At 37.6% G+C, this 15,770-nt stretch overlaps 4 protein-coding genes across 7 annotated transcripts; 2 read left to right on the forward strand and 2 right to left on the reverse strand.

Moving 5' to 3' along the window:
• LOC105159485 lies at positions 9 to 1,824 on the forward strand. 3 transcript variants are annotated; one of them, XM_020692583.1, is made up of 3 exons: positions 9 to 139; positions 435 to 540; positions 1,402 to 1,824. In XM_020692583.1, exons 2-3 carry the CDS (start codon positions 491 to 493, stop codon positions 1,622 to 1,624), a joined length of 273 nt encoding a protein of 90 aa, XP_020548242.1. In that variant the 5' UTR covers positions 9 to 139; positions 435 to 490; the 3' UTR covers positions 1,625 to 1,824. The 3 variants fall into 3 exon arrangements, with proteins under 3 accessions (XP_020548242.1, XP_011074865.1, XP_011074864.1); XM_011076563.2 differs by having other exon boundaries at positions 30 to 144; positions 438 to 540; XM_011076562.2 differs by lacking the exon at positions 9 to 139 and adding an exon at positions 172 to 325 and having other exon boundaries at positions 438 to 540.
• Positions 2,768 to 5,586, forward strand: LOC105159486. 2 transcript variants are annotated; one of them, XM_011076565.2, is made up of 7 exons: positions 2,769 to 2,935; positions 3,128 to 3,207; positions 3,855 to 3,925; positions 4,418 to 4,488; positions 4,579 to 4,660; positions 4,912 to 4,961; positions 5,256 to 5,586. In XM_011076565.2, the coding sequence occupies exons 1-7, from the start codon at positions 2,825 to 2,827 to the stop codon at positions 5,331 to 5,333; spliced, it is 543 nt and encodes a 180-aa protein (XP_011074867.1). In that variant the 5' UTR covers positions 2,769 to 2,824; the 3' UTR covers positions 5,334 to 5,586. The 2 variants fall into 2 exon arrangements, with proteins under 2 accessions (XP_020548716.1, XP_011074867.1); XM_020693057.1 differs by lacking the exon at positions 4,912 to 4,961 and having other exon boundaries at positions 2,768 to 2,935.
• Positions 6,022 to 11,592, reverse strand: LOC105159487 (DIS3-like exonuclease 2). Its single transcript, XM_011076566.2, has 7 exons — positions 11,081 to 11,592; positions 10,097 to 10,509; positions 9,951 to 10,004; positions 9,793 to 9,861; positions 7,251 to 9,458; positions 7,044 to 7,115; positions 6,022 to 6,921 (listed from the first exon to the last, which is right to left on the reverse strand). The coding sequence occupies exons 1-7, from the start codon at positions 11,205 to 11,207 to the stop codon at positions 6,532 to 6,534; spliced, it is 3,333 nt and encodes a 1,110-aa protein (XP_011074868.1). The 5' UTR covers positions 11,208 to 11,592; the 3' UTR covers positions 6,022 to 6,531.
• LOC105159488 lies at positions 12,368 to 15,547 on the reverse strand. Its single transcript, XM_011076567.2, has 5 exons — positions 15,302 to 15,547; positions 14,251 to 14,597; positions 13,460 to 13,555; positions 13,035 to 13,094; positions 12,368 to 12,948 (listed from the first exon to the last, which is right to left on the reverse strand). The coding sequence occupies exons 1-5, from the start codon at positions 15,402 to 15,404 to the stop codon at positions 12,745 to 12,747; spliced, it is 810 nt and encodes a 269-aa protein (XP_011074869.1). The 5' UTR covers positions 15,405 to 15,547; the 3' UTR covers positions 12,368 to 12,744.

Consider the following 15,770-nt stretch of genomic DNA (forward strand, 5'->3'; position numbering starts at 1 on the left):
GCTGGTTTTAGCCCATCTCCGATATCATCGTGAAGCCCAACAAAAGAACCCTCCTTGTCCATTCTCACTTCAGTAGCACCAACAGACAAGAATTCTCTACCCACGACGTCGTCAAAGACCCCGCCCTCTCTCTCTCTCTCTCAGGTGTGCGCTTTTCTTCTCTTTTAACTGCTAGAATGATTTGAACTATTTATTCTTGTGAAAAAAGTCTAGTTTTACTGGATTAATTCCACTGCAAAAGAATTTTGAGAAATAGTTATTGTCTTAGAATGATTGTGTTAGAAAGGAAGATTCTTTGTGATCCGGAAATGGTTTCTGCATTGCGGTATTTTGGCTTTGTCTGTTCCTCTGAAAAGATTTCAATTTTTACATCAATCTTCGTAAGTGATGTATTTTCTTTTGTTATTTCATAGATATGTATTTGTTAACACGAACAGGTTAAATTGGTAGAGTTTTGGTGTGAGAACAAAGAAAGAAGAGAAATTTAGTGATGGCTGGAAAAGAAGAAGTGAAGCAACTCGAGGAATGCTCTGTTTCAAAGTATGTCCTTTGCATGTCCTTCCTTTTCTTGTTTTCGGTTTTTAGTCTTCTGGTGGGGAAGGGATTTGGAGTTGGATTGAGTGGTTGATTGAGACTCCAATGTAGTTTAAAGGCTGTCTTTGGCTTACCTAACCGGTGAAAAATGAAAAGATTGATAGCTTGGTATTTAGATTCAATGAACTTGTGGTAACCATATTATTTTAGTTGGAGGTCCCAAGATTATCTAGGATGGAAAAGTTTTTTAATACAATATGACGAAAGAAGTACCAGAGCATCTAAATTATCCTAGTAATTTTAGTAGCTTTCTTATTTATTTTAGCTTTCAACTTTGGCACCTTACTTGATGCACATGTTTCTTTTAGTTGATTTTCATCCTGCTCTTGCTTCTGCATCACCTGTTTGTTTGATGGGGAGGGAGGTTTGCACTCATCTTGTGTGGAGGATTTTGTAGATGTAGAAATCATAAATTCCTCGAATAAATGCAGCAAGCAGGTTCAAGAATCACTGCACTTTCATAGTGGTTAGAAGTTTTTGCATGTCCATCTCTCACAGTGTGCCAAGAGTAAAATGAAAAAAAATTGTATTGCTATATGTGTTCTTGTTCTTCCGGTCCTCCTTTTCCACTTTGTTTAGGCAATTAAAAAGAGACACGAAGAGGACCTTCCCATTAGTAAATATGAGCATCACAACTTCCTACATGCTTCCACTTGTAGCCAGTGAATCATTACATCTCTTTTCTGTTGATCCCAGATCTTGATCTCTTTTTAAGTATCCAAAAACAAGTGTATGGTTTTTCATATGCCATGTTTAGTAATATTGGGTTGCTCTATCCTGACCTGATGTTTATGTTAATTCTTTCAGTGCTCTGGGCACCTGGGTTTTCTCAGTAGCTGGTGCTTTGATCGCGATTCCTGTGGGAATCAAGCGGAAATCCCTGGCACCCTTAGTATTCTTTGGCACAACTGGCACAATGCTTGATATAATCATGGGCATCAGCGCTTGTGAAAGAGAACACGCAGAACGTCAAATGAAGCTCTTGGAAGCACAAAACGCAGCTTCAGCCGATGCTGTGACTGAATCTTGATAATGTTTGATTCGCCCCACTTAGTTTGAGCCCAATTGTGGGTAACAATCAAGGAACGTTCTTGTGCCTGTCATGAGTTTGTTGTTACTGTAAATTGGAAGTCCAATAATGAATTTGGCTTTTCAGTATAGTTGCTGTCTTTGGTAACTGAGTTTATGGGACAGGTTTGAAATCGAAATATGTCCAAGTTCAGCAGAGCAGTGCATGTTTTCCTTTTCATGTTTCTAATCAGATTCAATAAGTTTTGAATTATGAACAATTCCTGAAAATTTTCTAATGCCTGACAGATTGATTGTAAGTCTTGGTTATGAGATGTAACTTAGGGCAAAACTATAGGTGTATTTGAGGGTAGTACCAGTGCAATATGCCTAAAAGATATTTTCTGGGTAAATTTTCACTATTGTAAATTGTAACTATAACTACACATTTGAGGGATGTATTTGAAATTTTGCAAGAGTACAAAGTGTTTGTATAATTACACCTAATTCCAAAGAATGCAAATCTAATTTACCTTTTCATTAAATCTTTTCATCAATGTCATGCCATCACTAATTACCAGAAAATGAGTAAAACTCGAGAATATTTGACGTAATTATATGTACATTTTCTTTGACTTTAAAAGTTATCTTCAGCAACTTTAAGTTTGTTTTATTCCAACAAATAAGTTTTTTAATATTAGTGAAAATTTACTGAATTTGTATGATATTAATAAAAAATGAATAAAATTCATAGTTACATCCCAGTTGACTTATTATTTATTTATAGTAGGTCAAATAAATCTTTTTCGGATTAATTTATCCTTATACATCTTCACATATAAGGAGGTATGTTTTCACCATCGTAAGGATAGTTTAATCCAAAAAAATATGTTTGATCTAAAATAAGTTTATTAATAAGTCAATTAAGGACAAAAATTAATTTTCGTTTAAATTACAGAAAATTTAAGATTATATTAAATTTCAAGGAGGAGTGTGTAATTATCCAAAGATTTAAGCAGCAATGCATAACGCCATGTAATTTGTATTCGCGATTTTAACATTCCGACAAAGAAAAAGTCGCACAAGCGACTTAGCTATTACCACACGACGTCGTAACATGTGCTGTCATTCTCCCAGATAGATGTATCATGTCTATACTATACTACGATAGAATTTCTTACGGAATTACAAAGAAAAAGAAAAGAAACTCCAAAAAGGAGAAATGGAAGAAACACAAACTGCGCGCGGGAATTCAATGGCAGCTCCGGCGATTTTCTTCCTCGTGTTCTCTTTTCACTTCGCCTCCAAATGTCTTGATTCCTACACAAAGAAGGTACTTTCTTATAACTTTTGTTTCGGTTTTTAAATTCTTAGAATTGACCGGGTGAGATCTATTACAGGATTTGTTAATCAGAGTTCGTAATGTCTATTTTTGTTAGTTTCCAGAAAGTGGCGATCTTTTCTTGTGCTTTGTGTGTGTGTGTGTTTTGGGTGACAATAGATATGTTTTTTTGGTATAATGTAGAAAGGATCAATTGATGATGTGGATGCTCAATTGCGAGCGGAGATTAACAAGCTGTTGAAGGAGGCCAGTTCCTTATCACAGTAAGGGTGCTTATATGCGCGTGTCTGTCTCTTTCTTTGTTTCTCTATTTTACATGTGTTTGTGTGTGTGTGTGCATTTACATAAATCCTATCTCTGCATGCAACCGTGTGCAAATTTAGATTCTTAGCGGATTATGAAAATTGACTGAGAATTTAAATTCTTCATGAACATTTGTGTGAAATCCATCGGAAAGTATGACACTTCTTTTGGTATTCAATATTGTTGTTCACTTGTTTGTTTTAAAGCATAGCTATAGTTTGATCAAATCATGTTTTCTGTTCTGTAATGGAATACCGTAACAGATAATGCTCACATGCATATATTGATGCTTTTTGTTTTTTAATTCCCCTCTATGATTTCAACTATTAAAGCACATTGTAGTTCCATTTAGGTTGGGAGGAGTGTTTAATTTTCTGTTGCTGGCTAGTTTTTGATATTTGCAAGCAGTGGAAATTTATGCCATTAAATTACATGTAGGAGTGGGTTGGTCAATTGATTAGTGAGTATATCAAGTATTCCTCCCACCAATAATGTGAAAGGAATCAATTGAGAGGATTACAGAGTATTCAATTATTGGGAGGCGAATGATTTGATGTTAGTTATTTACATTTACATAAAAGATCTACCTATACCCTGTTCATTTCAGGCCCTCAACATTTGCACAAGCTGCAAAGTTAAAAAGGATGGCCGCAGCAAAGGAGAAGGAACTTGCAAAACGTACGTAATACTGCTTTTTTCTTTTAAGTGGTTTCCAGTGAATGATTTGTAAATTTGGTGGTTAAGGATTTAGCCTTGTCTGGTTTTCCCTTTTTGATTCTATCACACTTTTTAAGCAGATTTTTCTGTATAAGGAAATTAGCAATGTAAATACATGCAAGAATCTTTAAACCAAGCAATACTTGCTGTGTGAACTGATTGGAAGTGACAGCTCCAGTATCACATTTATATTAGTGGCTTTTGTCTTCTATTTCTGCATCACCGGTTTATTGCCTTTTGGTGTATTTTCAGCTCTCCAGCAGTCTAGCTTTTATACTGTTTAAGAGATATCAGGTTGAGATTTTTCAGATTGCACCATAAGTTTCAAGATCATTTTTTTTTTTTTTGCTCACTTTCATCCTTTGGTTGCTGAAACCTATGACGCTTGCTTTATGGTATTATATCATTGATTATGCTTCACGATGAAGCACTAACTACCTAGTTATCATGCAGATCAGGAAATGCACGACAAAGACATAAAATCTTCATTTGATAAATATGGAAAGCCCTTAATGATATTAAAGGTCATTCCCCATGCACTTCAATGCTTGAGGCATTTCCTTTTTTGACATACGGAAATTCAGTGAAAGTTCACACATCTGTTTATGGTGTAGGTTCTCATGTATGTTCTGCTGACTTTTTGGTTTTGGCGAGCGCCAGTCGCTACAATACCTAGTCAACTTGCGCAACCCTTCGGTATTCTTTTCCTTGTCTGTGATTTTATAATTACATTTCATTCTTCATCTAGTTAGGAGTCTTGATTTCTGAGGCACCGGATATTCATTCACTTCATCAGCTGCCTTGCTATGCTTCAAGTTTACATTAATTGACAATTAAATAAACACCTGAATACGTGATAGTTCCCATGAGCTTTGGAGTAGGAGGGCTAGTGTTATGAATATTGTTTGGTGTTGAAAAGGTATCAAAGCTAGTCCTCTTTTCTGCAGGTAAGATGTTGTCTTGGACAGCAGGTCCATCTATAAAGGACAATGTTAAGGTAACACAACTGAAAAATCCAAATTTCATTTATTTGTCTATTTGAAAGTAGATTCTGATTTATTACGGCTTCTCAAGGTTGAGAGAGACGATGTTCTAAGAATTGCCTAATCCTCCTTTTGATGTGTGATGAGATTGAACAGATAAATATTTTAGCACTGAAGCTTCCCAAATGCTTGATTTTGATCTCCTTTATTTTTCTTCTTTTTCCTTAAAACATTGTTGACGACTTGTAAACATGTGGAACAAAAATTACTACCAGTTCGCTCGGTGATGATTTATCCACGCAATGCAGGTTGGGATCATTCCATGGATGGTAATTTCCTTCAGAGTTAGCAAGCTTATCTGCAGGAAGATGTTGAAGTTTAAGTAAACTACTGTTGAGAGAGATTTTGGTTAGCCTCTTGCCTTTCCATTTGTTCTTCTGTAATCATTTGTATTTCAATTTCTATCAACATGTACACATCTAGTTCAGTCCAGTCTAGTCTGATCTATAGTTAAAACAACGCCTTCGTGTCTTCGTAAAAATTTATCCTCCGGTTGAAACGACACTGTCTTTGTCCAATAAACAATCAGTTTCGCTAATTATTATCAATAAATCTTGATCCACATGTCATTACAATTAAGCCGACTGAGTTACATTTTAGTCTGTCCACCATCGGATGTGAGAAACCCTATTATAAAGTGGGGCAGTTTACCTCCGTTTCATTCAGTCGTATGCTTTTGTGGAGCAAATTTCTCCCCAACTAGGGCCCAAGATACTTTTGAAGTAGCAATTATCACAAGAACAAGAAATGGCAAAAACCTGGCCAGAATATGGCCATATTCAATTGATTAAACACCATGGACCTCAACACAATCCAATCACTAACTGATAAAATAAGCATCTCATTTCTTCATCAAAGTTCACACAGATCGCATAAAGCAAGCCCAAGACTCTCCCCAATGCAAGATTAATGCAGTTCAGAGCCTTCAGGCCGCTCTAGGACAAACTCAGCGGAAAAAGGCACAAATAAATGTCTTTCGGTTACTTTATAGAGCCTTATCCCACACCTGTGGTCTGAACAGAATGCAAAGTCCAAGTAAACATGTCTTTTCGTCCTAAATCAGCAAATTACACTGCCACCAGGATTTGGCGGAAACCTATTGCCATAAGACAATAGATGACTCTCTAAACATCCAAAGACAAAAATTGTGGGCTACAGTTAAACAGAAAGTTGGAAGTCTAAGAACATGAACTATGGCTTCCGGGATCAGTTATCAGCATTGATAGCAGAATCAACAAGTTAAGCGGGATGAAGTGGCCAACAAAAACAGCCCCTTACCTCCCATAAGCAGCTTATAACTAAAAACAGCCACTCCACATCAGATTAGGTGCAAAAACCCCTATATACACCTTATATCAGATAATTTTCCACCCAACAACATAAACCTTATAAACCATGATATAACTATCCCACAGTTCTCAAAGCCTCTACTTAATCTACAAATTACTACTATTATCTACAGCTGACCCATGCTTGCGGTAAGACCATTTGTTACTGCCCCATGCAGATAAATCCACCCTGCGATTACTGCAAATATGAACCAACATACAGCCTGGCCACGATATCAAGAGGTCCATCATCTCCGCCGACAGCATGCAGAGCAACCGGAATCGTTGATAGGAGGTTCACAGTGAGTGGAAAAAAAGCAGGTTCATTGTTCATTATTTCTGATATACCCAGACATCTTTGGGACTCACCATTCTCTCCCCCAATATGTTCGGAGAAGTTCATTTCTAGCTCCAGATCAGCTGGATTAACGATCAAAGCAACTTCTTCAAGTGTCCTGCACTTGCCTGGGCTACTTCTCCTGCTTGACTGTTTATGGGTAGACTGACTGAGCACCAGCGTTGACGTTGTGTCAAGCCACTCCACTGTTAGGCCTTCCACTTCATCATAGTATACACGCCGCTCAATCTACAGAAAGATAGTTAGTGAATACGAGCGAGATACACCTTTGAGTGAAACAGACAACTTCCTTATGTACTTGTCTAACAACTTCAACATTAAGAGATTGGAAAAGTAAAGCAGACACTTACAGCCAATTTGGGAATGTATATAGACATAAACTTTGGTCCAAGACCCAAAACTCTGGCCTCCGAATATAGTATCTGCAAAATTAAATGTCAATTTCCAAATGCAATGAAATTTGTAAACTCAACTAACCTCTTTAGTAAGTATTAAGTTTGTATAAAAGTGGAGAAAGAAAATTAGTTGCTAAGTTCGAAAAGTGATAGAAGATGCACCTCTTTCTTTTTGAGTAGGACCCACATATAGAGCTTATCAGTTGCATCCTTCACATGTCTGGTGGCCAGCTTCTTCTCATTACAATGAGCAGCCACATCAGCAAGAATTTCAGCACCCGGAACCCTATGCTTTGATGCAGCAGTGGATAAAGCTTCTTGAGCTTCAATTGATTCTACTTCAACTTTGTCAAAACACGTGCCAGTAAAGCATCTGTTTGATGTTTCCTTTTCTGTTATCTTTCCTTGCTTTCTTTTACCCTTCAAGTAAATATTTTCAGCTTCTATAGCAGCAGCCAATGTGCGATGTACAACAATATCAGGATATCGGCGTAGAGGAGAAGTGAAGTGTGTGTAGAGAGGAACAGCCAGTGCATAGTGGCTGCAATCACTGATGTCCTTCATATCTCCACTGCAAAAGTATGACGCCAGCTGCATTGGCCTTGCAGCATAAGACATCAGGATATTAAACAAGACAGAGTCATTCTTAAGCTCACCCCTGACATGCTCCAATGAATGATGGAGGTGGGCAGAAGAAGAGATGTCCATCTTTAGACCATGTTTGTTACAAAAAGTTTCAAAGTCTCTAAGTTTACACACATTAGGTTCAGGGTGCCTTCTCAGTAGTGCACAGGATGGATAAGCTCTAGTTATCACTTCTGCAGCTGTCCGATTGGCCAACAGCATGAACTCCTCAACAAGGAAATTTGAATCCCTCCGTCCAGAGAGTACACTATCATATGGCATGCCTTCTTCATCGAATAAGAAAACTACTTTTGGGCTTTCAAGTGACAGAGCGCCGCCCTTAAACCTATTTTCCCGCAATTTTTTTGAGATTTCATTAAGGAATTTCACAGATTTAACTACATCACACCATTCAGAGTGGCCATATAATTTAGGCCAATGCTCGATGCTTTGACTAGAATCCTGAAGATCAAATGCTTCATCAATAATCTCCTGAGCATGCTCGTAAGAGAGCTTGCTACATGACCGTATGATAGTACGCCCAATCCAACGGTCTAGAACTTCACCGCCTGAATTGATGTCCCAAAATATAGAAAAGGCAAGCCTATCATCTCCAGGATTAAGTGATGCTAAATTATCCGAAAGCAATGAGGGCAGCATTGGCAATTTACACCGCGATAGGTAAACACTGGTTGAACGAATTTGGGCATCAATGTCAAGAGCTGTATCAGGAAGAACAAAGAACGAGACATCAGCTATGTGTACCCCCACCCTAAAAACACCATCTGACAACCTTTCTACTGACAATGCATCATCAAGATCACTAGCATTGGCTGGGTCTATGGTGAAAATACACAAGTTTCTTAAATCCCTTCTACTTTGTAATTCTTCTTGGGGTATTTCCCAAGGGATGGGCGGAAGGCAAGAAAGCACTTCCGGAGAAAATTCAGAAGCATCAATTGCATTTTCAAATAAAATTGCAGCAAGCTGTGCTTCAACATCACTGCCTCTTCCAAAAATTTGAATAACACAAGCATCAGGAATATAACATTCTTCAGCCCAATCAATTATTCTGGCAGCAACTAGATCAGACTCAATTGTTGAATCACCAGCTTCCAAACGTTTCTTGATGCTTGCCGGCAATTTTCTCACGGGAACCATCATTTTGGTAAACTTGGGATCAGTTGGTGTTAATAAAATATATCCATGATCAGACTGATGTTTGTTCTTCCTGGAGTTCTTTTTCCTGCTCTCTCTACTGTTGATCCACTGCTTCACACTCAGAAAACCAACAACATTATCCCGCCGAGGCGATCTTCCAACAACAGCCACAACTCTACCAGTTGGTCGTTTTGACGGATATAAACTTATTAAGGTGCATAACTTTTCCAATGAACTCATTGAGTCATAGGCGTCCCCAGAAAATGGACTTGCATAATCAGATATAGATGGTTGACAACCATTATCCAACACTCCGTTCGCACAACTATTATCTGACATTGCTCCACAAGATGACTCATCATTGTTATGAGCCCCATTCTCGGGAAAAACCATGTTATCACTGGAAAAGACATATTCACAGTCCAGGTCTAATTTGCTTTTTCCCCTGGAACAATCTTGGACATGTGTGGGACCTTCATGAGGATTACTGCGGGATTCAGAATTACTCACAGTTTCGTTTGACCCTTTCATTCTCGGCCACAGCGACGGAGAATCAATGACAATGGCAACTGTGTCTCCTTCAATCTGCAGCAAACTGAAATTATGAAATGGAGGCACAACTCCAAATAGTTTAAGCAATGCAAAAACAGGCATCAAACTAACAAGTAGAATATATATCATCTCTGTAATACAGTGCAGAAAATATTTTTAAAAAGAAGGGGAAAAGAATCTTAATTCCGGGACATAATCTATATCCATGAACATAAAGTGAAAATGTCGAACACGGAAGTCATAGTTTTCCACTTTGTCATAAAATGCAATTTTCTAGAAAAAGGAGAGGGGGAGGGGGGTAATGGAAAGAACAAAACCCATCCTTGATGACACTAATAAATAAGTAATCAAAAAGGGGAAAACTTACAGCTCTATTTTGCGCTACCAATCCGCTAATTAGAACATCAGTTTGGACTCCGTCGATTTTGCAGTAAGCCTAAAATCAAAGATCTTGAGAGCTCACATTTAATGAACAAACGCACATGGCCAAAATGAATGAGAAGTGAACAAGTTAGTAGGACAAACCTCAAGTCTGTTATGAGCATTGACATGAAATAATGCTCTCAATAACTCACCTTTCTGCATAAGAAAAACGAATATTATTAAGGAAAAGATAATATCATCATGAAACTTAACTCCACGAGCATCCAGATGTTTGAACTTAAGCGGACCTCTAATGCTTTACTAACAGCTTCTGCAGACCAGTGAGGAGGATAACATTTTCGCCGAGGATAACAATCAACAGGCCTGGCAATCAACACAGGTCCAACAGGCTCTTCGCTGACAGCTGATTCAGGAACTGACTTGGACAATATCACTTCCTTAATCTCATGGGGAACAGAATGCTGATTCTGCATATTTCCATCTGCAGTTTGCTCTTTTGCATGCATCGAGGGTATAGAAATCAAACCTGCATCGTACTCTTTTGGCAGTTGATGATGCCCATTTGACGTCACATGACGTGACAAGGTGTTGTACACTTTCGGCGATTGATCGTGTCCATTTGGCACCACATGATGCGATGAGGTGTTACCTCCGAGCAAACTTGATGCATCCATACACACTTCACTCAGAGAACTACAAGCTGCGCAAAGAACAAGTATTAGAAACATCAGAGTCAGCCCAAAAAAGTAAGCAACAAGAGATATTAATAAGATCTAAAAGCAAAACGAGAGGTTAACAAGAAATCCATAAGCACCGCCAATATCATCTCCGCAATATTCAATATTAAAGATTTCAAAACACTCTGCTAACTTCCCTGCAAAATACCATAGTTCCATTAAAACGTACAGCAGCTAATTGCGGCACAAAAATGGTCTTGTAAACTATCATTAGATGTCGCAACTCCAAATAGAAGAAATCAACAACCAAAATGCAGTTTCACCTATTTCTTAGATTAATCTCAAAACAGTAAATCAGAAGGACAACAAAATACGTATCAACGGAATCCTAGATGGTTAGAATTCCGACACTTTTATACCCTAGCCTCCATTTTTCCTAACAATCTAAAACCCCCGGCTACGAATACCTGAAAGAATTTTATTACGGAAAAATCCTCTTCTCCAAATGGAACGAATTTCGTGGTTTATAGCATAAAAATCTGTAAGTGAAAACAAAGAAATAGGCGAAATAGCCAGGATAAAGAAAAATATTACCTGAGGAAGTTTGTTTGGATTTTCTCGAGCGACGCTTCTTTTTCTTATTATCTTTAAAATCATTCTCAACAAAAATCTCTTCAGTATGAGTAGAACCCCTGCTTGATTCAACAATTAAAACCCCCATAATTTCAAATAAAACAATATAAAAAGTTAGATCAAATCGCAGAAAAGGAAAGCGCGACGAGGGATCTTCCGTTTCAGACAAAAAAATTCACGGAAGAACCCGAGAAAAAGAGAAAAGAGAAATGAAAAGAGGTTAAGGAAACAAAGGAGAAGGGTAAGGTATGAGTACGTAGATGTTGTAGAGAAATATAGATGATGGATAGATGTATCTATGTGTATGTATAACAGTAGAGAGAGAAAAAGGAGGAAGGTGGTGGGTGATGAGAGAGAAAGAAAGAGAGAGAGAGGGACGTAATAATTGGTCGGCGAAGGGAAGAGGCGCCGACTTTTCTATTTTTCTATTCCTTTTGTCTTCCCTTTTTCCTTTGTGTTTCTTTTCTTCTTCTTCTTCTGCTGCTGCTGCTGCTGCTGTTTGCTCATTTCCTTTCTTTTTCTTATTCTTTTCATTTTTATTTTTTTTTCGGTCTGGATTTTGTTCCTTGGATATAAGATTTTTCGCCTAAATGCTCATGGAAAATAATAATTGTTTTTGGTGTGGTGTAGAATACAACAACAAAACCAACTGAATCATATATATATTTCATTTCATTTTTAATTAATAATTTCAATTTACATTCAAATACTTATGGATTTAATGCTTTTATTTTGGTAGCATGTAAAAATGTAATGCAATTGGAATTTCATTAATTATGAGTTAAAATGGTAATTTACTTGGTCTACATCTTTGTTCAAATTCAAGTTAAAGATAACAACTGGTATGGATTTTGAAATTCGAAATTGTTCACTTGCTAGTAATCAGTTATGTGGTACTTTATGTGTAATTTATCTCTTTTCTTAGTGGTATGAAATCTTTCTTTTTCTTTTTTGCATACATTCATCATTGTGAAATGTTTGATTTAAACTATAACTAAGAATAAGAGCATCACTATGATCCCAATTAGATGTAGAAATGGAAGAATATCAAACATTGGCAGTAATCAAATTAGAATCTACAAAGACTACAATTATGAAGAATTTGTCTTGTGGGATCAAAACGGGGAATAATAAGACGAAGAGGAAGAAACCAATGAATGTGAGAGCTGTTTGGAATCATTGGTTTCGAATTATTAAATTGGGACAAGAATTCGGGGATAATAATGAAATGAGAAACAGGATGAGGAGTGATTCAAGTTCTCAAGGAACAAGAGGAATTAGGGACAAAGAATATTCTTATGTACATGGCCAAAATTGCCTGCCTTGCCATATTCAACTCTTCACACTCTCACTTAATCATGTTGCAGTTTGGTTTTATTTGCAAAAAATAAACTGGAAAATTACAACAATAATCGGAACAAAATAAAATGTTAGTTTAACCAGGCAGCCCATCAAAACTGAGTCTTACAATCCCAGAGAAATTTCTAATACAAGCTTCACACTGGGATCCCCAGGAGCAACATACTGTAAACTAATATACCGAACCTTTTCTACCTCAAGTCATGGCCGTTGGGGGAAATGCGTTCTTTGAACATGGATTCAACAAAAGCAAGCAGGGCAAGGGTTTAGATTTCCGTGGTATGGCCTCTGGCGTCATTAACAAAACTATGATCATAGGTCTGGTATTCAAAATCACGATCCTCATCTTCCATTGTTGTTCCGTAAATAAATTGTTTGGTCCCCATTGTGGTGAAAGGCATTAACCCAAATGCTCGGGCAGTCTTGATCTCACGAGCAACCTTCCTCTGGGCCTTGGCGCTGATTCCAGTCTGCTCAACAGGCAATAACAGTTGGAAAAGAACAGCTATTGCATTAACTAAGCAATATAGAATGTTAAAGTGCCTGGAGTTTTTACCTTGCTCCTCTTGATGATGATGCCAGCCTCAGTGATGAAGTTTGCGAGAAATCTCACATTCTGACAAGAAAGTTAGCAAAAGGTCACTTAGTTGGAGGCTTCTTTTCTCTTAAGTTATAGACAAGACCATTCAGCAGCTAGTAGATACTTCCTTGGATTGTTACATTTTCATCATGTGGACAATGTGTAGAAAATATATACATAGTTCACCACCCTACACCTAATTTCCAAATTGAGAACTAGCTAGCAGTCGGCTCAAATACCAAGCAGAAGGATAGGCTGAAAAGATCTGAATGACCTGAATCATTATTTAGTGAAGAAGGAAACTTTGACTTTAAGAAATTTTCAAGATCTGAACCATCATTTTAGAAGGACAGGACAAAAGTTTCAACAGAATTAACATTTAAAATCCAAACATTTCGCACCCTGAAATCGGCTTTCAGTAATACTTCCTCTGTTGTTGTTTCAAACTCGTTCCTTCTGACAGGCTTATGTACTCCAGGCTTTCTCAGGTCAAGATCCTAAAAATATTGAAGCAAGGTATAAAGGTGAACATGAGTAACCCAATGAAGAAAGATCAGGTAAATCAAATCATATCAAGAAGCTGAGAATCATGAAGATATGAACGAGATTAGACAGATTCTCTGGATAAACATAGAGCTCACTCAAAAACTAAAGTAGCAAGACTGAGACAAAAAGTTCATCCGGACAAGATAATCATGTCATCTCCTAGTATTACACCTAGGTCACATCCGTGATGTCTGCAAAAACTATTGGATTAAAACCAGTCAAGATTTTTGTGGCCTTCATGAATAGGCATTTCAGTTCACATAACTGCAGAGGTGATGGCAATAATATTGGTCAAATGAACATAAGTCAGGTCCAAATTCCTTTGTTGAGTGATGCAGCACACTCGACATACCAAAATTTGAGACCACACTAGTATATTTAAAAAGATATCCATATAAGGTGCACGAAGAAAAGCAAAAAGTGGCACGGCTCTCTTGTGCAGGAGCCAACTAGAGAAAAGTCTGAAAGGAAACTAGACCCATTACCTATTTGTACATTGTAGAGAGTGGAGATGGACTCACAAATTGCAGTTGATAAAACATCAAGAACAGAGACTAGTTTTAGCTAGAATGGACACCACAAAAAACAAAAATATGGAAGAACTTTTCCATTAGCAACTGTACAAATTTTACTTTACAGTTTATACCTTGGTATCATAATTCATCCCACTCAAGAAATTAACATCTGGCCTGAAAGCATAATCTTCTTTAGCTACTTCATCAGGATCAAACTCAAAGTAGGTGGCAGCTTTCTTTAATTTATAATCCATTCCATCAGCTAAAGTATTGTAATTCTCATCTAAACCATCCATCAAATCAGATCTGTTTCCCATGGTAAACGAAAATCCCGTCCCAGATCGATCATGTGCCTTCTCAGCTCTGTCAAGCTTTTGGTAGAAGGAACTCAAACTAGGACGATTCCCATCACTAAAAATACGCTGCTCAAAATCATCAATGGACTCAGATGAATTCATGTTCTGCCCATCATCAGTACCTGTAAAAATGGAAAATTTCACATTTAAAACTATTATTCAGATTGAAAGATTGCACCAAACTATCAATCAATCACCGAAACGACCACTGAACCTACAGCAAACATTTCCAATAACTTGAAACATGTGAAACATGGTGATAAAGTAAGAGTCTACAGCATGGAGGTTAGTTAGGCTCCATCGGTATTGGGCCTCGCAGAGCCAATTACTGATGAAATAGTATTAGTCACGTTTACTTCGTTTCCTCTCGAGATCCAACAACACTTCAGAATAGATTAAGCATCTAAAATCCTTAATGTGCAAGAAAAGGAAGCCAAATTTTTGTTGATTTAGCATTTCATTTTTGTTTTCATCTGCTAAATCCCAAATGCAAACTTACTGCAAACATTCCATGGAGAAAACAAATAGAAGTTTTTGCACATATAAGTTAAAGCTCCGAAAATTCATGAGAAAGGTCTCTCTTCTTTAGACCAACACTCAACGATATTTTCCGTGACAGGCCTTCTTTCACTAATAGCAATACAAATTGCTCTCCGCAACCAAAAGTTTAAGTGAGGCACATTAAAGGAACACTCAATTGCACTGTCTATCTATGTTCCAACGAAACGAAATCAAGAGAAACTGATAAACCAACGCTGCTCGCAACAACTTGCACAAAATTAAATAAAATCGGCAAAGCTCAAGAAAACAACGAAGAAGCAATTACCTGAAAACGGGCTTGTCGAAAAAGCCCGGATTACATGAGGGCTTTGAAATTGACGGGACAAAGTGGCGTTTGAACGCCACAGTGCACTTCCAAAAAGTTTCATTTTCAGCAGATAGCAAAAGATACAAATCAAAAGTAGCTCAAAATGATGAACGAGGAAGAGGAAGAGGAGAAGGGAGAGGTTCAAGGGTTGGGTGAAAATTCGTTCATTTCAGCAGCTGAGCTGAAGTTGAACAGCGAAGGGTTCTAGACCCGATCCATCGGATCATCTTGATCCGGGTGACATTACACCTGAAATGGCCCATTTATAAAGTATTGGACCGGGCTTAGATGAGGCCAACATAATGTCATTGCCTCCTGGATTAAGTTAACTCGCAAGGCCCGTTGCTGTAGTTATGTCCAGTTCATAATTTTTCATAATGAATTGAAATTTAGGAGGATTTCATCCAACTGAATAGTTAGTCCACCT

Source organism: Sesamum indicum, linkage group LG3 (genome assembly GCF_000512975.1).
Source record: "Sesamum indicum cultivar Zhongzhi No. 13 linkage group LG3, S_indicum_v1.0, whole genome shotgun sequence".
Lineage (NCBI taxonomy): Eukaryota > Viridiplantae > Streptophyta > Magnoliopsida > Lamiales > Pedaliaceae > Sesamum > Sesamum indicum.